Source organism: Pagrus major, chromosome 7 (genome assembly GCF_040436345.1).
Source record: "Pagrus major chromosome 7, Pma_NU_1.0".
In the NCBI taxonomy this organism is placed as follows: domain Eukaryota; kingdom Metazoa; phylum Chordata; class Actinopteri; order Spariformes; family Sparidae; genus Pagrus; species Pagrus major.
In genome coordinates this window covers 34356843-34381839 of record NC_133221.1, presented here as the reverse complement: position 1 = coordinate 34381839, position 24997 = coordinate 34356843, and the positions used below count along the sequence as shown (strand labels likewise).

Sequence of the window (24997 nt, the reverse complement as noted above, 5' to 3'; positions counted from 1 at the left end):
TCTTTTTTTTCTTTCTTGGAGTTCAGGCATGGAGCCCTTCAGTGTTTAGTATGCACCTTACTGTGGAAACCGAAACCTCAGTGCCTGCTGCCACCAAGTCTTGCTGCAGGTCTTTTGCAGTCAGTCGAGGTTTTTGACCACCTGCCTCCTCAGGACTCTGGTGGCAGCCATTGATAGCTTCCTCTTTCTGCCAAATCCAGGAAGTGTAGCCACTGTTCTTTTAACTTTAACTTGCGAACTATGCTTCCTACTGTATCTCTAGGAACATTCAGTGCCTTTACTATCTTTTTGCATCCTTTTCCTTGTTTGTGCAAGGCAATGATCTCTTCTCTGAACGTTTTGGACAATTCTCTTGACTTAGCCGTATTTCTAACATGCAATGAAACGTCACTGTCAACAGTCCAGGTATTTGAGGTGTTCTATCTCAAGCACAACTGATGCAACTAATGAAGCCCTTGATTGGTTGCATCAGGTGTGCTTGAGACCACACCTGATTTGCAAATGTATCTCTTATGACAAATTCTATTAAGGGGGTACAATATTTTTGAGACTGCAGTAGTCATTGAAAGTAGGATTTAGTGTTGAATTTGGATAAAAGGTATTCCTCCCTGATGGCAGGAGTCAAAACTTTATAGAGAGGGTGATGAGGGTCGGCCAAAAAGGCCTTTGCCTTACGAGTGGCTCTGTTTCGATAAACATCGCTATAATAAGATAATTCAAATTAGTGCCAATGTTTTGTTGTTTTTTTTTTATCACAAATTACGTACATAAAAAAAAAAAAAAATTGCAACAAGTACAACAATTAAAATAAAAAATCAGCACCAGCTATAAGATGGAAGTTTATAGTATGTTGCCTTGACCGAGAGAAGAAACTACATATAGATATGCATATACATACACATGCATGCACACACATGCACACAAATACATGCACAGTGCATATACAAATATACTGTGTTCATACATCTGCATGCACAAACACGAATGCAATTACATTAATGCTTTAGTCCACTCTCAACAGGTAAGACAGAAATGGTTGCCACATTCTATCAAAGGTCATAGAACGAAAGGAAGTAGTGTATCTAATCCTCTCAAGATGTAACAAATTGGTGACCTCTGCCAGCCAAGCCCCAAAAGTAGGCACCTCTTCCTTTTTCCAAAGGGTTAGAATATTCCTCTTTGTGATGACCACACTGTACTGTATTGCCTTTTGTTGCAGAAGGGTTACAGTTAAAGGGTGACGGGTCCTGCCCGGCACTTGAAAATATCTGACCAGAATTTGTTTATTTTGGGGCAAGACCAGAAAAGGTGGCCCAAGGTGCCCTCCGCTGATTTACATTTTGGGCAAATTGGAGAGACAGTAGGATAGAAAAAGTGTAGTTTAGTGCAGGAGTAGTGTAGTCTGTGGATTACTTTAAATTGAATAAGCTGGTGTCTGGAATTTATAGAGCAGGTGTGAATAGCCTTAAGGCTAGCCTCCCAGTCTTCATCACCAATCGTCATACCAAGGTCATTCTCCCAGGCTTCCTTTAAATGCTGTGTGGAAACTGGATTATGTGATGCAAAGAGGCCAACAAATCGAGAGACAAGTTTCCTTGAATCAGGAGCCTTTTTCATAAAAGTATACAGTTCAATGGGGGGCGGGATTGATTCGAAGTTTGATATATTTGTGCGAACGTAATCTCTGATCTGAAGGTAACGAAAGAAATGTGAAGCTGGGAGTGAATATTTATCCTTCAGCTGCGCAAAGGTAGCAAAAGTGTTGTCGATGTAAAGGTTTGCAGTAGCTGTGATGCTTTTATTTCCCCAAAGAGCGAAAGTGCTGTCAGTTAGTGATGGGGGGAAGGCATGGTTGTAGCACACTGGACTGTAAACAGAGGTGTCCGGCAAATTAAATGAGTTCCTTATTTGGTGCCAAATTTTTAAAGTGCTGGTAACCATAAAGTTGTTGGCTGTAATGGATGTTGAGAATTTGGCTGGTGAGAAGAGGAGAGCGGAGAGAGAGCTTTTGGGGAGATCTTGCTCAATTGCCAGCCATGAAGGGGTGGAGGCAGAGACTTTGCCTGGGAGTGCATCTTGCCGATACATTAATGCTCTGGAGTTCGCTGCCAAGTAATAGTGCTGGAAGTTAGGTAGGCTAAGGCCTCCCATAAGTTTGGGCTTGGTTATGTGATTTTTAGCTATGCGGTGCGCTTTAAATCCCCAGATAAAAGGAAAAAACAACAGAGTCTAGTAATTTAAAGAAGGCTTTCGGTATGAATATAGGTAAGTTTTGGAAGAGGTAGAGAAACCTGGGAAGAGCCACCATTTTAATTGCATTGACACGACCTAACATGGACAGAGGTAGCAGTCTCCAGGCCTCAATGTTAGATTTCAGTTTTTCTATCATATTCAAGTAGTTCAGCTTATAAATCAATTTGGGATCTTTGTGGACAACGACTCCTAGGTATTTCATTTTTACTGTAGCGATACAAAAAGGTACGTTTTTTTCCAATATATCCTGTAGCCAGAGAGTTCCCCAAAAGAACTAACAGAGGAGGTAGTGATTCTTCGGGGTGGGAGAGGAAAAAAACTATGTCGTCAGCATAGAGCGAGATGTGGTGATCGACCTTACCTAAAATCAGCGAGGAGATGGAGGGATGATTTCTTATGCTCATAGCAAGGGGCTCTATAACCAATGCAAAAAGCAGCGGGCTCAAAGGGCAACCCTGTCGACAGGAACGATGTAATGAAAAGGAAGGTAATTTGTCATAGTTGGTAGTAACTGAGGCTGACGGGCAGGCATACAGCATTTCAACCCAGGCAGCAAAGTTATTGCCGAGACCGAACTCCTTTATCACAGCCAAGATATATTTCCATTCAACCTGATCAAAAGCTTTTTTCGCATCAAGAGCTAGTATGGAAATTTTGGAATCTTTGCTGTAACTGGAGTACATAAAGTTCATCAGTCGCCTGACATTAAAGAAGGAGAATCTGCCTGGGATGAACCCAGTTTGATCATTATAAATTATACTTGCTATACACTTATTGAGTCTGTTTGCAAGTATTTTTGTAAACACCTTAAGATCACAGCTGAGGAGAGCAATAGGGCGGTATGAGGCTGGATCTGTCTCAACCTTATCTTTCTTCAATACTAAGGAGATGTTAGCTAAATATAGAGAATCAGGGAGTCGGCCAGTTGCAATGGAATGATTAAACATCCATAACATGATGGGGGAGACTTTGTCCAAGTATGCTTTATAAAACTCTATGCCAAATCCATTTGGACCAGCGGCTTTCCCATTAGGAAAGGAGCGTATTGCACCAGCAATTTCTTCTGAAGTAATATTTGAATTTAAATCTGTTTGTGCTGTGGGGCTTAATTTGGGTAAATGCAGAGCACGGAGGAAGTCAGAGATCTGCGAGATATCTGCAGTGGACTTGGAGGTGTAGAGGTCCTCATAAAACTTATGGAAACAATCATTAATTTCTTTCGGATCAGTGGAAATGGTTGCTGTTTCAGTTTTAATTTTGCGGATTGCCCTGTTAGCCTGTATGTTTCTGAGCTGTCACGCCAAGAGTTTGTCAGGTTTATCAGCCAATTTGAAGTGTTTTTGTTTTACTTTTGGTAGCATCGTGCTCACTTGTTTGGAAAGAATAGTGTTATATTTGAATTTAAGTTTCAATATGTCATTCAGTGTAGAGGGTGAGACGGTTGTTCTGTAGTTGTTTTCAAGAGCTGAAAGCTGGGCCACTATTTCAAAAATTGCGAATAAATACTTGGATGGAAACGCCAGAAATTCGAAAAAAGGCAGTAAATTCGCAAAAAAGTTCTTACGCTTGGAGGGGGTAGATTTGTCAGCGTATCGATAAAAGGAAAATGCGACTTTTTGTTATGGAAACAGGTTTTCCGAATAAATCATGACTAAGCCGGATGTGACGTCGTGGTACGACGTCCCAAAAGTCCTTCACCCGGCGATGTTCCCAAACAAATGGAGAACGACGCGGTCTCCCTCCAGCAAACTCCGACAGCGCTCGTAACATTAAAAATCTTCTTTTCCTTCTCCTCTTCAGGAGGGTTTTGTAGGCTGTGAACGCTGACAAAATTGTAGCTAATGTTCTCCCAAGAGCTGACAGTTCACCAGTAAATTGTCCATGATGTTGAGTGTCAGCTGAGTGTCAATTGTCAGCTGAGTGTCAACTGTTGTCATGGATACATTCACACTCTCTAATGACGTATTCTCACGGCGCACTCCTCCTCTCCCAATAATCGCAAAACAATAACGAATGGAAACGGGCATAAATTTGCATTTGCTTTTTGCGCATTTTCACAAAATCCGCTCTTAAATTCGATACATTTGGATGGAAACCCAGTTAGTGTGGGATAAAAATAGTCTGTTATCAGGTTGGCTGTTTGTTGGTGAAATTGCTTGTCATCGAGTAATAATGGGTTAAATCGCCAATCAAATGTGGGCTTTGCTCTGCCAAGGTCTACTTTTAATTCAACAGGGCTGTGGTCGGAAATTAGGATGTTGTGGTATCTGGTTGAAATTATATCAGAGGTTAATTTAGCATCTATCAGAAAGTAGTCAATTCTTGTATATGATTTGTGCATGTGCGAGAAAAAAGAATAGTCTCTATCAGTCGGGTGCTGCAGCCTCCATATATCCACAAGAGTCATGGAGTCAATTAAGTTATTTAGAACAATGGTGGAATTAGAAGGGTTGGAGGGACGAGTGGAAAGTCTATCAATAAAATGGTCAAGTATAGCATTAAAATCCTGCAATTAAATGGGTGGCTGATAAATCAGGAATAAGATTAAAAACTTTCCTAAAGAATCCAGGATCGTCAAAGTTAGGTGCATATATGTTTAAGAAAGTTACATGTCTTGACAAAATGTGGCCTGTTACAATAAGGTAACGACTGTTCGGGTCAGAAATGGTTGAGATATGTTCAAATGGGATGTTTCGGCGGATAAGTATAGCTACACTTCTGGCCTTAGAGGAAAACGTTGACTGATATATTTGTGAGATCCAGCTACATTTCAGTCTCCATTGCTTAGTATGTTTAATATGTGTTTGTTAAATAAAAATAATGTCCCCGGATAAAGATTTTAAATGGGAGAAAATCTTTCCTCTCTTTAAGCCGGTTCTTAGGCCTCGGACATTCCAGTTAAGTAAGGTTAATGGGCCAGGTGGCGAGGTGGGAGAATTACTTGCGGCCATAAAAAGACATTATTTGTACTTAAGAAGTTGCATATTGACAGTGTTAATAATAATACTAAGATTGGTGCTGTTACACAATAAAAGAGCAGGGAAGAAAGAAAAAACAAACAAAAAAACATACACTCTTAATCCCTCCCCCCATCCGCTTCCCCAAACGAAGCGGAGCATAATTACCCTCACACATTGAGAGACAGCTGAACACTACAAGAATGTGCCTAATTACCATAACTTTGTAGGTTGATGAAGGAAACACAACGTACCTCATAGGTGGGCTCACCAAACAATCCTCATCCACCCTTATATGTCCATAACGCTTACTTATATAAGCTAGTTGAGCAGTCCTAAATTATAACAAAAAAAAGGGAGTCCTGAGATCCACAGGCAGATTTTGTGCGGCTCATCTGGAAATGGCAGCGAGCTGGTTGGTCCGAACGGTTCAGGTCTGCTGTGTGGTAGAGGCGGGTGTAACAAACCTGTCTATGAAGCTTTCGGCATCAGCCGGTTTCTGGAATATTTTTTGCTCAGTTCCAAAAGTGAAGATCAGTCGCGCGGGTGAACTGCGTCGGATTGCCCTTCTCAGCCTTTTCAGGTAAGCCCGTGATTATGATGTTGGAGCGTCTTGATCGAGCTTCAAGGTCAATTAGCTTCCATTTCGTGGTGGTGTTGATTTCCATCAGCTCCGCGCAGCGTCCCTCCAGGGCAGTAATGCGGGTCTCGTGGTCGGAGGCACACCCCTCTAAGTCTGTGATACGTGTTGCATGGTCGGTCAGGGAGGTTTGGACCAGTTGTAGTTTTGTGTCCAGGGTGTTGAATCTGGTCGTTATGCCCTCCTCCAGTGTCCCAATAGCTGTTAGGATACTGGCCAGTGTGGGCTGTGGGCTTGGTGCCTCGTCGGCGCTACCGCAGGCGTCGGTTTGACTGTTAGCCTCATAATCTCTTCACCTCCCTCACACCTCTTCAGCTGAAAAAACAGCTTTACCGTCTTTCTTAGCAGCTGATTTTGGGTTTGCAGATTTCCCCTTAGCAAGGTGTCTACCAAAGTTGCTCATAATTGCACGTTCGTAGTGTAAGCGTGGATTATAAATGTAATTTTAGCAAGGGTGTTTCGGAGCCTACCGTGAGAATGTCTAATCCATGCGGTGCTCGCTAGCGCCCCACCGTGCCAATGTTTTTTAATAACAAGTTGGAACAGAGGCAGCAAAGAACTGTGAAAGTTGTGGAATGCTCCAAAAACAGTTGTTTGGAACATTCTGAAGGTAAACAGGTTCATTGGTAACAGATGATAGGATAATGATTGGATATGAAAGAGGATTATGGAAAGGCACAAGAAAGGATGCAGAGAGCTACACCATTTTGTGAAACACATGATTGTATAAAGGAGATTATTACATGGGCTCAGCACTGAGTTAACAGTTTGTTTGCAAATGTTTGCATTCTGTTTTCATTATGTTTTACACAGCGGTTCAGGGTTGTATTTCACACTCAAGTTCTTTTAACTGGTCTCTGATAGAACAGCTGTTGTAAAAACAAACCAGGAGCAGTTTTATGTCCTGAAATCTTTGGACATAGTATTGACAATCAATTTTTTTTATCAGGGCCATAGTGGTATTTACAACTCTTCAACCCCAACGAGGAGCGTTGTTGCTGTATACCGTAACCCTGTAACAATGCCACATACTGTATGACATGTTTACCTGTGTATAGAAACAATATACAAAAGCATCAATAACTGTATCTACTTAAAGTAGTGTTGTGGCCTTAAAAACATTGTCTTGCATCTTGCAACATCCGCTACAATATTTTGAAAAATGTCAAACTAAACCCCGAAGTAGCTGGGGACTTGCAAACACATCCCAAAGAAAGTGTGCATTGTAGCTGCTAAGCTACAGTGTTAGCACATCACCCGTCTGAAATGCACCTGTCGCACGTTGAGGGTGTAAGTAACATCAAATCAGTCTGGGATCTCGGGGCTTCTGGAGACTTGGATTACAGCAGCTTGGTTTGTGGAACCATTTGATGGATTTTTTGGTTGTTTTTCTGTTTTAAAACAAGTCCCCAACCACTTCAGGTGTTTAGGAGGATGCTGCAAAGCTGTTTTGCTGTGAAACTCCAGAAATGTTTTGTGGACTACGAAACTTCACCTGACTTTCGTTAGCATGGAGGGAGGAGATGATGAGTGAATGACTTCACTCCACACATTCTCACAGCTGTTTCTCCATCAGCTTTCATCACACATTGACTCCCCTCTGACTGGAGTGATACTGGTTTTCATTGTGTGTCTGCCCCTGTGTTAGGAAACTGGGAATGGACATCTACTCAGGGACCTTCGCTCTCATCGGAGCCGCTGCCTTCCTTGGAGGCGTGGTCAGAATGACCATCAGTCTGACTGTCATCCTCATTGAATCCACCAATGAAATCACATATGGGCTGCCCATCATGATCACTCTAATGGTACACTGTGAAGTTATATCAAACAATAAAGCAAAATCACAGGATTTCAAGCCTCTATATGAAATGAGAACACAGATTGGTTGATAGGTTCAGAATGGTACAGTGATGTATTTACTTTTGGGTTGATGTAGTAAATGTTTTTGTACTATTAGGTTGCCAAGTGGACTGGAGATTTCTTCAACAAGGGCATCTATGACATTCACATCCAGCTGAGAGGCGTGCCCCTGCTGGAATGGGAGACTGAGATTGAGATGGACAAGTAAGATTTATTATGTAACAAACAAGACTGAGGTCTCTGTCTGACCAGCGCATGGTGCAAAGTGCTGGCCTGTGCCAGGTGCGCTGAGGTTTTGTTCTGGTCTGTGCCATTTCGCTAGTTTGTTGACATTGCTGCATCCGGTAGAGGGTGTGTTATGCCTTGGTCCAACTTCATGACTTTTAAAGTCGTTGGATTGCTGTTGTTGGGACCTCACCATATGGTCCTCACAATAGAGAGGCCTGCATGTAAAACCAAAGCCTAAGATGCGGCCTCCATGCACTAGCAGAGCCTGTAAACAAAGAAAGTGCATGTAAACCCCAGCCATTCAGTAAGTCACACCTGGTATTGTGTTCTTTAAAGCTGAATCTGTGAGTATTGTAGACAGCTGAGTCCGATTTGCTGCTATTTTACAGGGTAAAACATTGTGATTGCTGTTTGCTTTTCTTTTTGCTCATCACAAGCTGATTTAATTCCTCCACTTTGTGGAGCCAAGTGTTACCTTTACCTTTGCTCACAATTCAATCTTAAAGTGTGAGTGCACATTAAACACTTTAAGATTGAATTAAGATAGAAAAAGCAAGTATTGTGCCTCTTCACGGTGGTTCCATCCTCCTTGCTTCACCGATACTGACTGAACATTAGTGCTCATTCTGTGTGTTCATGTTATCTGTGAGTATTTTTTCCCTCATCTTTCCAAGGCTGACAGCCAGTGATATCATGGAGCCCAACCTGACCTATGTGTACCCCCACACCCGGGTCCAGTCTCTAGTCAGCATCCTGCGCACCACTGTGTACCACGCCTTCCCTGTGGTCACTGAAAACAGACAGAATGAGCAGGACTTCATGAAGGGAAACATCCTGGTCAGCAACAACATCCGCTTCAAGGTCTGTCCTGTACCATTGTACATTTAAGCCTCATATCCAGAGGGGGTGGTTAAAGAGAGGGGAGGGTTGAGGGCAGTCCACCAGACTGGAATGACCTTGTGGTTGTGAAACACTTTTCTAATGATGCTGCCAGCCTAATATAAGATTCTACAATTCTATAATAATGGAATATAAATGTCGTCTGTGTATGTTCTAGCCATTTTCATTTCATTTGTTCCAGTCTTTTTCTCCTTGTCTTCTAAGTCCTTCTTTCCTGTGAATCTATTCCTTTCTTGTGGAAACATTTCCCGTTGACAACACTACATTGCCGATTTATATGTAGAAAGTGCGTTCAGCAGTGTGACCTATAGCTGGCGATAGAGGTCCATTTGTACGTGTCAGACCAAGTTCAAAAACCCAGTGAGCTCTCTCCTTAGACCATAACCTAAAATAAAACATTTAAACTTTAATATCTCTGCTTGCATCAGGCCAATGTGGAAAATATTTTGAATCAAGGACTGCAAAAATGTATTTATTGGATTATTTACTAGATTAGTTCCTGACTGATTGGTCTCTCATCTATTGAAATTCCTGTAACTATAATATATCATAATATATATGGATCATTCCACACCAGCTCACCTGAGCACTCCCAGTTCATTTTTGTGGTTCTCTGTATGTGTAATCTAAAACTCACCAATTGCTACTTTTTCTCTTGTTTGGGTTGAAATTTGTCCTGAACATAAAAAAAACCTGAAGGATGATTTACCACATGTATTCATTTAAATAGTTGTTGTTGAATGTTTACAGTCAAATTAGTCACAATAAATCTTTTTTCTAGGACGTTCAGTGCAAATTTCAACTTAATCCAATGAAAAATGGTTATTTGGTTTGTATTTGGTTCAGAATAGATTTTCTACATGAAGAGAGAAAAGTTCTGAATTCTGGGTAAGTTGGCGTGGAATGACCCATATTGATGTCTCAATGTTAAGTTACATATAACATGATAGAAGATTGTATCACCTTGCATTCTGAATCAAATGCACGCACACCAAAATCAATTCAGATTTCTAATCAAATCCATCAATGGGAAAATATTGACCTTGCATTTCTCTCATATTGTGATGGAGCAGCAAAATCATTGTGTCTGCATCTATTAGTTAACATGCAGATTCACACATCAGTGTAAAGTTACCCTTCACTGTTGCATATAGAAATCCAGTGTGATGTCCCGTGCGGGCGAACAGAGGCGGCGCTGTCAATCCATGAAGTCGTACCCATCGAGCGAGCTGAGGAATGTTTGTGATGAGCAGAATGCTGCAGTGGAGCCAGCAGAGGAGGGAGAAGACCTGCTGCAGCAGATGTTAGAGAGGAGGTAGGACAGACACACAGGCACACTAGTCAGGTCCTACCTGTTCAGGTCACACACTGAGACGACTAAATATCAGAGTTTACTGAAATATCGTGTAGACTGAAATTAAAAGTGAACAAACATAAAGATAAGGGGGAATACAATGTACATTGTTATTTGCTCACTATGTTGGTTTGTATTAACTGAGTCATGATCACATGAAAACTTTGAATTTAAATTGAATCACCCTAACTGCATGCAAAGTGAAGAGGTGATGTCCAGCAGAGAGCAGCATAGACCTGCCTCTATTCCTAAGAAATGTTAGTATAAGCAATAGACAACTTGGTGCAATGAGAATGTTGTCACACCCTGGCGTCAGATAGAGAAAGAGATGGTAAAACCATATAGGATGACAGATATACTATTTTGTGGGTTAAAATCTAGATTTGTGTGTAGAAAGTTTGGGCCAATCATAGGCAATTCCTTGAAAATTTGGTTTGCTGTTCAGAAACATATGGGATGTAACATAAAGCTCTGTGACCGCTCTCCTGTTTGGTATAACAACAATTTATTACAGCATTCTGGTCCCTATTTTAATGACAGTTGGGCTTCTGGAGGAATTCACACTCTCCAAGACATGACAGAAATGACTTGATTTCACTCCAGGAGCTCAAAGAACGTTATTCTCTCCCTGGGTTTCCTTGGTTCTTGTATTTCCAGCTGAGATCTGCAATCCGTGCCCATGGAGTCCCATGGGATTCACCTTTAACCTCTCACCCGTTGGAGACTTGGATTTCCTCTCGAACACCCTCTACTGGATTAGTGTCCGTTATCTACAATAACCTGCTCTCTAAAGGTGTTAAACCTTTGGGAGTGATCAGTTCTGATGCTCTTATCGGTTCTCTTTCTGACATAACTTTGCTTGCTCGCATATAAGGTGTTACTGTGAATTATGTTGTCTGACTGCAAGATTCTCCTCACATAGGTCATCTAATGCAATGGGCTCCCACTGGTGGGTCAGGAAATTTTTATTTTTATTTTTTATTTTTTTTGCTTACTTTATCTTTGTAGGTCGACTTATCTCCTGTCTCTTACTTCTCCTCTTTCTGTTTACTTATGTGTACAATATATATGTATATATTTTTTTTCTTTTTCTTTTCCTTTAAAGAATCTTTAATGGCAGGGCGATGGCACTATGTAAAATAATGTTCAAAATGTTCAATAAAAAGTTTGTCACAAAAAAAAAGAAATGTTAGTTTAATGTATAATAAAATTATGATAATATTATAGAAGCTATATCTAGCTGAATGTGACCATTGCCTAGCGTCAGTGTTATAGCACTGATCTGATACTTGTATTGTTGCTGTCCACATGCAGGTATGCTCCCTACCCCAACCTGTACCCAGATCAGTCTCCCAGTGAGGAGTGGACCATGGAGGAGCGCTTCAGACCTCTCACCTTCCACGGACTCATCCTGCGCTCCCAGTTGGTCAACCTGCTCATCAGAGGGGTCTGCTATGCCGAGAACCAGTCGGTCAGTTACACACACACACACACACACACACACACACACACACACACACATTACAAAGACTTACATGAATCTCCTGGAGCCTAACTATAACCATAACTACTACTCGCCTAACCCTAGCCAACCCTCCCCCTTACCATGACCTTACCCCAAGTCTTCTCCCTAAAATATACACTGAACAAAAATATAAATGCAACACTTTTGTTTTTGCTCCCATTTTTCATGAGCTGAACTCAAAGATCTAAAACTTTTTCTATATACTCAAAAGATCCATTTCTGTCAAATATTGTTCACAAATCTGTCTAAATCTGTGTTAGTGAGCACTTCTCCTTTGCCGAGATAATCCATCCCACCTAACAGATGTGGCATATCAAGATGCTGATTCGACAGCATGAATATTGCACAGATGTGCCTTAGGCTGGCCACAATAAAAGGCCACTCTGAAATGTGCAGTTTTGCTTTATTGGGGGGGTCAGAAAACCAGTCAGTATCTGGTGTGACCACCATTTGCCTCACATCTCCTTCACATAGAGTTGATCAGGTTGTTGATTGTGGCCTGTGGGATGTTGGTCCACTCCTCTTCAATGGCTGTGCGAAGTTGCTGGATATTGGCAGGAACTGGAACACGCTGTCGTATACGTATCGTATATGTGTCGTATCCAGAGACAATAAAAGGCCACTCTAAAATTCAGTTTTATCACACAGCACAATGCCACAGATGTCGCAAGTTTTGAGGGAGCATGCAATTGGCATGCTGACTACAGGAATGTCCACCAGAGCTGTTGCCCGTGAATTGAATGTTCATTTCTCTACCATAAGCCATCTCCAATAAAGCAAAACTGCACATTTCAGAGTGGCCTTATATTGTGGCCAGCCTAAGGCACACCTGTGCCTAACCCTAACCCAACAATAAACAGCCTGATCAACTCTAAGCGAAGGAGATGTGAGGCAAATGGTGGTCACACCAGATACTGACTGGTTTTCTGACCCCCCCAGACCCCCCCCAATAAAGCAAAACTGCACATTTCAGAGTGGCCTTTTATTGTGGCCAGCCTAAGGCACATCTGTGCAATATTAATGCTGTCTAATCAGCATCTTGATATGCCACACCTGTGAGGTGGGATGGATTATTATTAAGGAGAAGTGCTCACTAACACAGATTTAGACAGATTTGTGAACAATATTTGAGAGAAATGGATCTTTTATGTATATAAAAAAGTTTTAGATCTTTGAGTTCAGCTCATGAAAAATGGGAGCAAAAACAAAAGTGTTGCGTTTATATTTTTGTTCAGTGTAGATGTACATTCTGGGGTCCAGCAACATGGTCCCCACAAATCTGTCCCAGTTTTGGAACCCGATAAATGAAAACACACATATGTAAGAGTCATATCTTTGACAAATTAGTTATGTACATCTAATTGAATGTCTCTCTTTAACATCCATCACAGAGTGCCACTCAGCCCAGGCTGTCCTATGCAGAGATGACTGAAGATTACCCTCGTTATCCTGACATCCATGACTTGGACCTTGCCCTGCTCAACCCCCGCATGATAGTGGTATGATCAATTCAAACAATGAGGTAGAGGAGTAAGTTTCCAAATGGAATAGAAAAAAGAATTTCAAATTCAGCAAGATTTTTGATATTTAAATCGACATTAGACGATAGCTTAGCTTATTATGAAGTAAATGTTGATTGCACAATGTAATGGCTATAACATAATTTAGATTGGTTCCCCATGAATCTTGCTTTTGCTATGAAACTTTGTCTGTGACCAGGCACAAAATCTCCCAGGAAAATAAAGGTTGACTGATGATCCAGGCAAGCTGGCACCATTTCTATCTGCATTTCTATCTCCATCACAGACAAAATGAATAAATACACTACGTTTTGTCCTGAGTTGTTGGTAGTTGGTACTTCGAGGGATTTGGAAAGCAATCTAGTCGACTTTATGAAAACGGTACCAGTAGTAATACCGCTTGGAAAAATGGTTTCCACTTTAAAGAAAGATTCTGATGAAAAACTGAATGTCCCTGTGTTCTCAGGATGTCACCCCCTACATGAACTCGTGTCCCTACACAGTATCACCCAACACCCGCATCTCCCAGGTGTTCAACCTGTTCAGGACTATGGGCCTGCGACATTTACCAGTGGTCAATGCTGTCGGGGAAGTAAGTAGTTATGGAAGCAAGTTGTTGAAAAGCTCTCGTTCCTCCACTGTGAGATTTAAAGGCTGATACCAAGTTTTTCAAGCAAATGTTTTAATCATGACACGTCAGGGAAAACCATATATAAAAACTCTGTCATGTTTCCCTCCAACATGCAGTGGCTTATTTTGTGTCTGACCAAGCTCTTGTTTGTTATCTGCCATGTCTTTCAGATTGTTGGAATTATCACGAGACATAATTTAACCCACGAGTTCCTTGTGGCCAAACTTCGACAGCACTACATCACTATTTGATCCGACTCTGGACTTTCTGCTGTCCCTCCAACCCCCTCTGTTAAGCCTGGTCCTGAGCCTGTATCTGTCCATTTCGACTAGCATGTAGGCTTTCCCAAACACATACAGGATATTCACAACCATGCACACCTTCTCTGTCGTACAGTAGGAACAGTAAGTGAAACCATTTAGTTTCTAAACCTATTTAGTGTTGATGAATTGTCAGCTTTACTCGAACCTCAGATCCATGGGCTGGACACATACTGCAGGTGTAAGGGGCCTGTGTTTACATGATTTGTTCCCCAATGTTCCCAAAGAGAAGTAGCCACCCAGTGAAAAAGCTCTGCACCCAGTGTCTTTTTTTAGAGCCCTCTGACTTTTTCTCGATAAACCTCTCAGAAAGGCGCTGGGGACATCCCTGTTGCTCCTTTCCAGGCAACCAATCATATATAAATGGGGTGGGACTTGTCAGCCTGGTAGCCATGAAAATGGAGATGTTTGTTCTGAAATGATATGTCGGATGGAAATTATAACAGTTAGAAAGAGACACTAAAGCCTGTTTACAGGGGCAGGTTGTCTGGACACTGAGTGTTGCTGGTGAGTGTTGTAAGCTTGCTAAAAAAAGCTTGGCCTTCTCTCATTGCATAAATGCTTTATCCCAGCGCTCCCCGCACCCTGCCATAGAAAAAGCCTATGTGGACAAAGGTCCTAATAGAACCTTATTTGACTTTACAATTTTGTAGGAATGGGCGGATCCATATTTCCATGTTCAAAAGCTACTCATTTCGCATTGATAACAGTCGTGGTGAAAAGTTTCCATCAACTTGTAAAGAACGCGTATATCATGGCAGTCTTCAGCTTCAATGATTTCTACAGCTCTGAATGAGTGGAACACAAATTACTTTATCACAAAAAACTTTCATGAACTTTGGTTGAATAATGAATTTATTATAGGTCTTCTGAAAATGTGACCAATTCTGTTGGATCTAAAATATACATACAGTAATTCTAATATTTGCTGAAATGTCCCTCAGCCATTTTCACCTTAATTAGATGTTTCTGATATCCATCCACAAGCTTCTAGGTGTCCTCTGGCTGAATTTTTAACCACTCCTCTTGACACAATCAGTGAAGTTCAACTAAATTTGTAGCTTCCTGGCACAGACTTGTTTCTTCAGCACAGTCCACATGTTCTCAATGGGGTTCAAGTCAGGACTTTGGGAAGGTCATTCCAAAACCTCAATTCTTGCCTCATTTATCCATTCCTTTACCACCTTTGATGTGTGTTTGGGATCATTGTCCTGTTGGAACACCCAACTGCACCCAAGACCCAATCATTTGCTGATGATTTTAGGTTTTCCTGAAGAATTTGGAGATAATCCTCCTTCTTCATTATTCCATTTACTTTCTTTAGAGCAGCAGATCCAGTGGCTGCAGAACAGCCCCACAGCATAATACTACCAGCACCATGCTTGACAGTAGGTATGGTGTTCTTGGGGTTAAAGGCCTCACCTTCTCTCCTCCAGACATATTGCTGCTCATTGTGGTCAAACAACTCAGTTTTTGTTTCATGTGACCACAGAGTTTTCCTCCAGAAGGTTTTTTCTTCGTCCATGTGATCAGCAGCAAACTTTAGTCCAGCTTTAAGGTGCTGTGTCTGGATCAAGGGCTTCTTTCTTTCACAGCAGCCTCTCAGCTCATATTGATGTAAAACACACTTGACTGTGGACACTGACACCTGTCTTCCAGCAGCTTCTAATTCATTGCAGACTTGCTTTTTGGTGGTTTTTGGTTGACTCTTGACCATCCTGACCAGTTTTCTCTCAGCAGTAGGTGATAGTTTGTGTTTTCTCCCTGATGTTGGCAGTGACACAACTGTGCCATGCACTTCATACTTCAGACAGTTCAGATCACTCCTGAGCAACAAGCCCTATTAAAATGGGTCCAGAAAAGTCACCAGCTGTTGTCAATCAGAATCACTCAGAAGAAGTTAAGAGGCCATGCTACAAAGAACATTTGGTTCACACAACTTTCTATAATCACCTACATTGATTGTTCAAGTTATTGTATCACAGAAAAATGAGAGAGTTGTAGAAATAATTGCAACTCAACACTACCATATGTTCTTTACAACTGTATGTAAACTTATGGCCATGACTGTACTTTTTTTTTTTCCCCCAAATATTTTTATTGAAAAATACAATACGATACTTCCAATCACAGAAATACAATTTACCTTTTCCTTTTTAACATATATGCATATGTACCCACTCACATATACACATATAAAAACGAAAATAACCAAGAAACAAAACAAAGCAAAACAAAAACACTCTGATAAGAATGTAGAAGAAAATAATTAAATTAAATTACAGAGTACAGTGTAATAAACAATGAACAACCCCCCATCCACGCCCCCACTTAGCTCATCATGACCAACACACATATTACTGGTTATTTATGCAATACAAAAGGTACAACAGTAACAGGCACACATTCAATCGGGTAGTACCTCTAAATTAGTAAAATAGGAAATAAAGGGTTGCCATTTGTGGAAAAATTTGACTGTACATCCTCTCAACGTGTATTTAATTTTCTCAAGTTTAAAAAAAAACATGTGGCTAAGGTGACAAGGAGCGCCATGGCATTTATCACATTTGTCTTCCACTTCCAGATACAGTTTAGATAGTCTAGACTTAGAGAAATGCACCCTGTATAAGACCTTAAATTGGATAAGTCCAAGACGAGCACAAGAGGTGGTAGATCGTATCCTCTCTATGGCCTGTTCCCAGGACTCTTCCTGTATTTGTAGTGCCAGTTCCTCTTTCCATGTACACTTACGTTTAGCATTTAAGTGATTGCTAAAAACCAAGATAATATCATCCAATTTTGAGATGATTCCTCTGTAATGAGGAGCAAATGATAGCGTGGTTTCCCATCGCTGTTCTGGAGGTAAAGAGGGGAAATTAGGGAAACACCTAGTAACAAAATTGCGAGTTTGAAAATAGTGAAACAGATGAGTAACAGGGAGGCCGTAGCGAGACGACAAATTGGCAAAACTATCAAAGACACCATCTACATACAAATGTTGAATTGTGTAATACCCTTGTCAAACCACACTGAAAATGTCGAGTCTGAAAGTGATGGAGGAAATAAATGGTTGTTATTTAAAGGACCCAAGGAAGATGCAGCTACAAATTTAAAATGCCATCTTAATTGATACCAGATCTTGAGTGTGTTAAGAACCACTTGATTATCAGTATATAGAGAGGGTTTTGTAGATCCCCTACAGGATGATAGTTCCAATTTACACCAAGAGGATTCAGGAGATTTTAACCAGTAGCAAAGTTTATTGGTCAGAGCAGCCCAATAGTAAGTTAGAAAATTAGGTAATGCAAGTCCTCGACCAAGTCTGCATCTCTGCAGTAAAGTTTTACAAACCCTAGGTGATTTCCCACCCCAAATAAAAGAACAAATTATCTTATCCAGTGAGTCAAAGAAATATTTTGGCAGAAAAAGAGGAACTGACTGGAATAAAAATAGAAATTTTGGTAAAATATTAATTTTAACAACATTGATCTTGCAAATTAATGAAAGGGGGAGGTTACCCCATCTTTGAATATCGGATGTAATCTTTGAGATAAGGGGAGTGAAATTAGCGGATGCAAGGCTAGATAAAGAACGAGTCACGTTAATACCTAAGTATTTAAACCCCGATGGACTAAATTGAAAAGGTAAATCTGACTGTTGAAGATGACATGCTGCAGTATTAATGGGAAAACACTCACTTTTCCCCAAATTTAATTTATAACCTGAAAAGGTGCTGAAGTTCTCCAGAATACTTAAAACAGCAGGGATAGAAAGTGTAGAATCGGTTATATACAATAACAAATCATCCGCATACAGCGATAATTTATATTCAATTCCATTACAGGTGATTCCTTTGAATAAGGGGGAAGATCTTAATGTAATAGACAGAGGCTGGATAGCGATAGCAAAGAGCAAAGGTGACAAAGGACAACCTTGGCGACTTCCACGTCCAAGGGCAAAATAATCAGAATAAACATCATTAGTATGGACACTGGACGAATAAAGGAGGTGAATCCAAGAAATAAATTTATCACCAAATCCGAATTTCTTTAAAACTGCAAACAAGTACTCCCACTCTACCCTATCGAATGCCTTTCAGCATCTAAAGAAATCACAAGTTCAGGAAGTTCAGCCAAATGTTGTAACAAAGTCTCACCCATCCTTACCATTTTGATCTGCATAGAAAACAGTTTAAAAAGTCTTAGATGTCTCCCAGAGGGTCCATAATGATGGCTGATAATTCATGAACACTTGCTGTGCATTCAGACTGTGAGGAAAATGACTGAGTTTGGTGTTTATTGAGGAAAGATAGCCTTGCTAGCAACAGCACACTCTAGTTTATTGATTGTCCCAACATGAATCATTCGTCACTGTAGTTCCACTCTTCTTTTTCACTGGTCATCCACACAGATGAAGGTCAAAGGTCTTGTATGGAGCTTACTGACTGCTGTTTCTGCTGGTTGGAGACACAAATGACCAATCAGAGCTTTTTAGGGAGAATTTAGGATGAAGAAGTGATCATCCTATGCTGCTACCTAGCTAGCCAGCTACTCACATCCAAGAAAAAATGCAAAAGGGAAATAGATACAAAATGGCAACACGTTTCTATGTGATTGATGTAGCTGAATAGTTTGTTGTACGTTTGTTAAATAACTCTGAAATCTGCATCAGTCTTAGATGATAGTGAAAAACAGTAACTGCTCCTAAGAACCACTATCACAGATTGTGTTGCCCCTGAAAAAGACAGTGAAAATTGCAGCAGATGCACTCTTACACACACCATGTCCTGTTGGCCTGTCAGAATGCTTTGCTGTTGTTCTCTCTGCTGAAACAACATGGGGAAGACTAGCAAGCTGTACTGAACAGACACAGTGATGAGAAGAAGAACTTTGGTTTCTTCACTATAAATGGAAAACAACTGAAATCTAAGAAGGTAAGACTGTTTGCTGCAGCTGCATCTCAGCATAAGACAAGTGCATGTTAGTTTGAATTTGTTTGAATTTGATGGTTTGAGAAAGTGACTATTAGTAGAGTAGTTATTAGTAGTAGTAGTAGTGAAAGGCTACTCACAGTTTGAAGCCTGGGGTACAACAGATTACCAAAATGAAATATCACTTGCAGAGGTTTCACTACTGCCTTCCTGACAGAAACTTTTATTTGACCTTATAATCATGCTTTATCATCGATGTCACTGTAGCACTTTTATTTTTGAGTGTTGTCTGTACTGTTTTATTTACTCTATGTAACTGGAATATATGCACTAAAAGCAGGCCAACATCCCCTCATGGTCTGCGACTAATCTTTGCCTCAGTAGTTCTTGGAGGAGTTTTCTTAGTGACCATGTTGGTTCATTCCTAGTTGGACATACAGTGACAGTGCTAACTACTTCAGCAGTCTTTTAATGGCCCAGTATGTAGGACTTAGAGGCATCTAGCCATGTGGTTGCAGATTGCAACTAACTGAACACTCCTCATCTTACCCTCATCTAAAAATAAAATATGTGAAAGGCCCTCTCTGGAGTCTCATCAGATTCTGCTCTGATCCAGAGGAGTTCACCAACAGGAGGAGAGCTCAGAGATTACTTTTCAACTTTTGGGATTAAAAAGTGGATTTATCTTCACTCCTGTCTATTAACCTGACTGCAGCAGTGATCCGGAGGTGACCTCCATTTTCGGGTGTCTATGTTCTGTAATGTTGACTGCTAACTGGAGCTGGAGGGGAAATATACTTTACTTCACCAACGTAACGTTATAGAGGAGAGGAGAAAAGAAGAGAGGGAACCAGAGTCTCTGCTGAGTGCTGACTTAACTCAGAGGTTTACCTGAATGCAAACACACAGACACATACCCACTGTGTGTGCCATTGCTCGCTCGCTTCAGATAAAGTACAGTAAAGTAATCTGGCTTTTTATGGCAAAGAAACACTCACATGAGTAACAGGAACAGAAAACCCAAATTAACCTGCGTTCAAACTCATATGAGTAATGGCAGGTGAAAATACAACAACTCACCATAAACTATACCACCATTACTGATGAAAATCTGTCTACGTGTCTTGGGAACATGGATCATGAAAGGAGCCATATTTCTAAAGTTGTAGACATTTAAATAAAAAGAAATCCTAAAACCCCCCTAAATCCAACATACTGGACCTTTAATACATCAGCATGGTTTTGCACTAATAATATGAAGTGTCATTGTCACTTCTATTCAGTCAGTTCAGTGTTAGAACATGTCAAGGATCAGAGAACTGTATGATTTACAGTCTCAGATTATGTTGACCAAGGTTTTATCATTTAATTGGGAATTGAAAGGAATCCATTTTTGAAAGGGAAAGCAGAAATCATTTTGTTGACAATAATGTCTCAAATGTACACGTTAGTCCTTTGCTGTTAGGTTTTCAGCAGTATCAATTTTGCTGTTTTTTCTAGTATATCATTTCAGTAATGTATAAAATGTGACTCAGAGCCAAGTAAAGGAATGCAATTGGTAATACAGAATTGATTGAAAAGGTTGATGGATTATTAGCAAACACAACTACACATACAGTATATGTACATGAAACATTCCTTATCTGTTCCTTGTCTCTCCTTTATGTTTTATTTAAGAAATTATTTTTTATACAATTGTATTTTTATGATTTACTGCCTGTGCTGTGAATGATTCAGTGTCATGCAACTGCAATTCTAAATGCAACAAGGCTGTCCTGGATAGTGTTGTTGTTTATAGTCTAGGCATTGCTCACTTGTTTTAAATGATTATTTTTATGTTATCCATTCTAAATACTACATATGGCATGGCAGGTGGTGTGCAAAATATGAGATTAACATAAACAGTGTATAGCACACGTCCTGCTGTGAAGCCAGACCTGAGGGACTGTTTGACTAAATACTTTCTGTTATGTGGAGATTTAGATAGCGCCCTGTGCTTGTTAAGGAATGTGGAGTTTCTACAAATGTAGACAACTGGCACATGGCAAAAAGCCACGGCCGTGGAACAATAAAGCAGAGAGACCTCTGTCTTGTGCCTTTAAATAATAAATAATCTCAATCAAACAGTGTGTGTTTGCACGTTTCTTTGTCTGTTTGTTCAAACAGCTAAAATGATTAGTTGATTGATTTCACAATGGACAGGAAAAAAATCAGCTATTTTGACAGTCGAAAATCTGATAAATCGAGAATTTATTCAGCAGATAATGACAATAATTTCTTCTTTAAATGATGGAGAAAAAAAAGAAAAATAATGACATGAAGTAAATTGAAACTAGAAAATTAGCATATTAAATACAGATGATTTTCATGTGTACTGGATTAGGGATTATCAAGAGCTTTCTAGAGGATGTAATGATATATTTCAAAACAAACAGAATAAGAGAAAATGTCACTACCATTACACAACTAATGTTTATTAGCATACAGTTGTCTGCATTAATAATAAACCATGCCCCATAAATTCAGCTACTGAACGGAAGAAAAGGAAGTTTACCATGGTCAGAGATTCTGGCCATCTGTACCAAAACAGGATGTGATTAAGGGTTTTATACAATCATCTGCCACAGCACAGCCCGCTCTATCAAAGAGGCTTGGTTTGCAGACAGGAGTCCTTTCAAGCTACATCACTTTAACAAACCGTGTTAACTGTTTGTCTGGTCAGACCGGAGAGGAGGGAGTGGGAAATAAGAGAGCAGTACTAAGAATAGCTGTTCACATCAGACAGGTCTGTCTGCTCTATCCTCTTTCTGTAATATAGTTGTTCTCTGTCACAGTGTGCCTGTTAATCAGTGATGGAATGTGACAAAGTACATTTACTTATTTATTACTGTACTTAAGTACAAGTTTGAGGTACCTTTACTTTGCTTGCAACCTTATACTATTGCTCCACTGCATCTCAGAAATAAATATTGCACTCTGTCCTCCATTAGCCAACTGTATATAAAGTAGTCAAAATGAACATCATGAAGCATCTACAGCAGTAAAATGCAACATATATGATTTTTTTCAAACTCTGATTTTCTCACAGTTTACAAAGTTACTTAAAGGGTCTCTACGTAGTTTTGAAGGAGAAATTTAAACTCAGAATTTTAATATTTACAATATTAATGAGGAAATAATACAAACTCAGAAATATGTATTTTTTCCATCAGTGAATAAACAAGCTGTTCTCAGAGGAAAATAAGGTCCCAGAACACTGTTTGAAGCTAGAAAGATGGCAGGGTCCGCCACATATAAACAAAGTAAAACAGTATAAATTGTGTTGTCCTTAACAGTTAGTTTGTTTATTTAGTTTATTCAGTCAGGAAAACAGAGAGAGTTTGTTTATTTAGTTTGTTAAGGCAGAAAAAAATCAGCCAATGAAGATCTTTCTCAGCTCATTAACATTTCTTCACCAAAACTACAGATTTCTCCTTTAACACTAGTACCCAGTTTTACCAGTCGGCCTACACCATAGTTAACTACAACAGGCATGATCAAACACATGAAACCAGAATAGTCCTCCTTTTATTGATTTCTAGATACTAATAATATATGTTTTAATAATATATTGACAACAGAACTAGAAATGTGTTTATTTCAGAAATCATCAATTAATCAATCTTTATTTGTTTTGTGCCAATTTACAACAAAAGTCATCTCATGACCTGCTCCAAATTGAGCGGGTCTAGACTTTACTCCTTGATTATGTCAAATCATGTCACCTTATTCATGATATACAGTCTCTCACATGGTCTAAAATCGCAATAAATCATAATATTGAATTGCAATACATACTGAACTGGCACCCAAGTATCATGATCGAATCAGGAGATAGGCAAGAGGGCTATCGTCCCAGCCCACTCAGCCCTATTATGTACTGAGCTCTGTGGATCCAGACAGTGATGTATGGCAGATGGGTTTCTCATTACAACTTGGACAGGTGCGCAAGCATCATCCAACAAGTGGCCACTGACAGAACTGAGACTAACATGCCCCCCTGTCAGCTCAGGTGCAGTTCAGCATTAACCAATTCTGACACGACCAACAGAGAGCTGTGAAACCAAGAAATCAGACCTGAATGTGTCTCAGGAACAGAAAACAAAGATTTATGGACCTTGGCTTCTATCAATGCCTTTCTTTGCTTTTCTTTACAATGAATATTACAGCACTTGCATGGCTATAGATTCTGGGGCCTTTAGTTTGATGGCAGTGTGGGGCAATGGTATGCTGGCAGAAAGACCAGGGCTCAGTTTCTCAAAGATAGTTTCGGCTGGTCTGCAGTCTTATTTTTGCTCTTCAGCAAGAAAGTTCGACATTTTCACATAAGTAAAGACTGATTTATTTCAAAAAGTTAGCCACCCCTCCCCCAGGCTACCTCTGAACTAAGAGCCTATGATATGCCTCCATGGTAACAGTATGACCACTGGCACCAAATGATAGTAAAACGGTCACATGGCTCCATACTTTATACAGTTATGGCCAAAAGTTTCCATCCACTCACAAAGAACATGTACATCATGTCAGTCTTCAGTTCCAATACAGCTCTCATTTTTTTCCTGTGAAAAATGAATGAGTGGAACACAAAGGAGCTTTCCACCTTTACTCTCCTCCATGTTACGTTGCACTCGGGGATCGTTGCTTCTCGACTGGCAGAACGGCGGCGAGTGGAAGAAGCTACTGCTAGTGTGAGTTGTTCAAAAACCTTCTTTTTAGTAAACTCTGTGTACACAAACAATGTTCTCAATGCTCGTGTTCATGTATAGAGACCCTGGTGATGCTACGAGCAAAGTTTCATGTTGTGTCGAGTCTTCTTAGTGTTTTAAAAATAGCGATTTTGATGCTACTGTAAAGTTGCCCCTAGCACGCCATTGAAAATTATTTTGAAAACGAAAAAAAAAGCTTAGGTTGCATTTTGGCGAGAGTTTCACTTTAATATTTCCTCCAGGCTGTCAGAACTATTCAACCTAAATACACCCCTCTTGTGAAAAACATAGAAGATGATTTCAAACGCTGGACCAGATTACCACTCACTCTCATTGGACGTATCGCAATAGTTAAAATGAAAACTTGTACCACAGATTATTTATTTTCACTGCTCCCCATCACTCTGACAAATGGTTCAAAACACTAAATTAACAACTCAATGTTACTAGAAAAACAAAAAAACGAGAATCTCACTTCCAGCATTACAAAACACAAAGTCACATGGTGGCCTTGAAGCACCAAACTTTCTTTAGTACTTTCTGTCAAATTAATTACAATATTTATTCAAATGCACTCAAAAGGAAAAACACAATAACCAATGGCTGGATTTAGAACAAAATCAGTGTAAAACCACTTCACTTGCAGACCTCCTCATCCTACCACAATCAATCAAGAAACAGGACTACTATAAGAACATCACTATCTCCTCAACTCTCGCAGCATGGTGGAAAACACATAAAATCACCAACTCATCAGTAGCCCCATTCACACTGCCGTTTGCATGCGGGGATCCTGCGCCAATTCTCCACATCTGCCTCTGTGTGAAAGTTTCAGATGCTGCGAGGGGTGAAATTTCCCTCCCTCTGACCCCGGCAAAAATCTTTAACTCACCAAGTGTTTGTCGCAGTGAAAAAAGGATCCCAATCACAACACATTATAACAGCATCCATGTGATTATAAACAGTCAGCGGGTACACGTTTAGATTAACAGGTAAACACTGGGGAAACACGTTGAAAAAACCACACGTCATCACCATGACGCGTATCGTCATGCCTCTTTTGGAGCCGCGCCGCCAGCTTGCTGTGTGAATTATACTCTGGTTTGTCTTTTACGCCGGAGCTGCTCAGCTCTG

At 40.2% G+C, this 24997-nt stretch overlaps 1 protein-coding gene across 1 annotated transcript in view; it reads left to right on the top strand.

The window, feature by feature from the left end:
- Nucleotides 1-21242, top strand: part of clcn6 (chloride channel 6) — a 74446-nt gene extending 53204 nt beyond the window's left edge. Inside the window, exons 16-23 of the mRNA XM_073469786.1 lie at nucleotides 7499-7655; nucleotides 7808-7914; nucleotides 8613-8799; nucleotides 9993-10153; nucleotides 11507-11663; nucleotides 13109-13216; nucleotides 13704-13829; nucleotides 14039-21242. Of these exons, the coding sequence (XP_073325887.1) occupies nucleotides 7499-7655; nucleotides 7808-7914; nucleotides 8613-8799; nucleotides 9993-10153; nucleotides 11507-11663; nucleotides 13109-13216; nucleotides 13704-13829; nucleotides 14039-14119 (1084 nt within the window). The 3' untranslated portion in view covers nucleotides 14120-21242. The remainder of the gene's footprint in view (nucleotides 1-7498; nucleotides 7656-7807; nucleotides 7915-8612; nucleotides 8800-9992; nucleotides 10154-11506; nucleotides 11664-13108; nucleotides 13217-13703; nucleotides 13830-14038) is intronic.
- Nucleotides 21243-24997: the final 3755 nt, after the last annotated feature.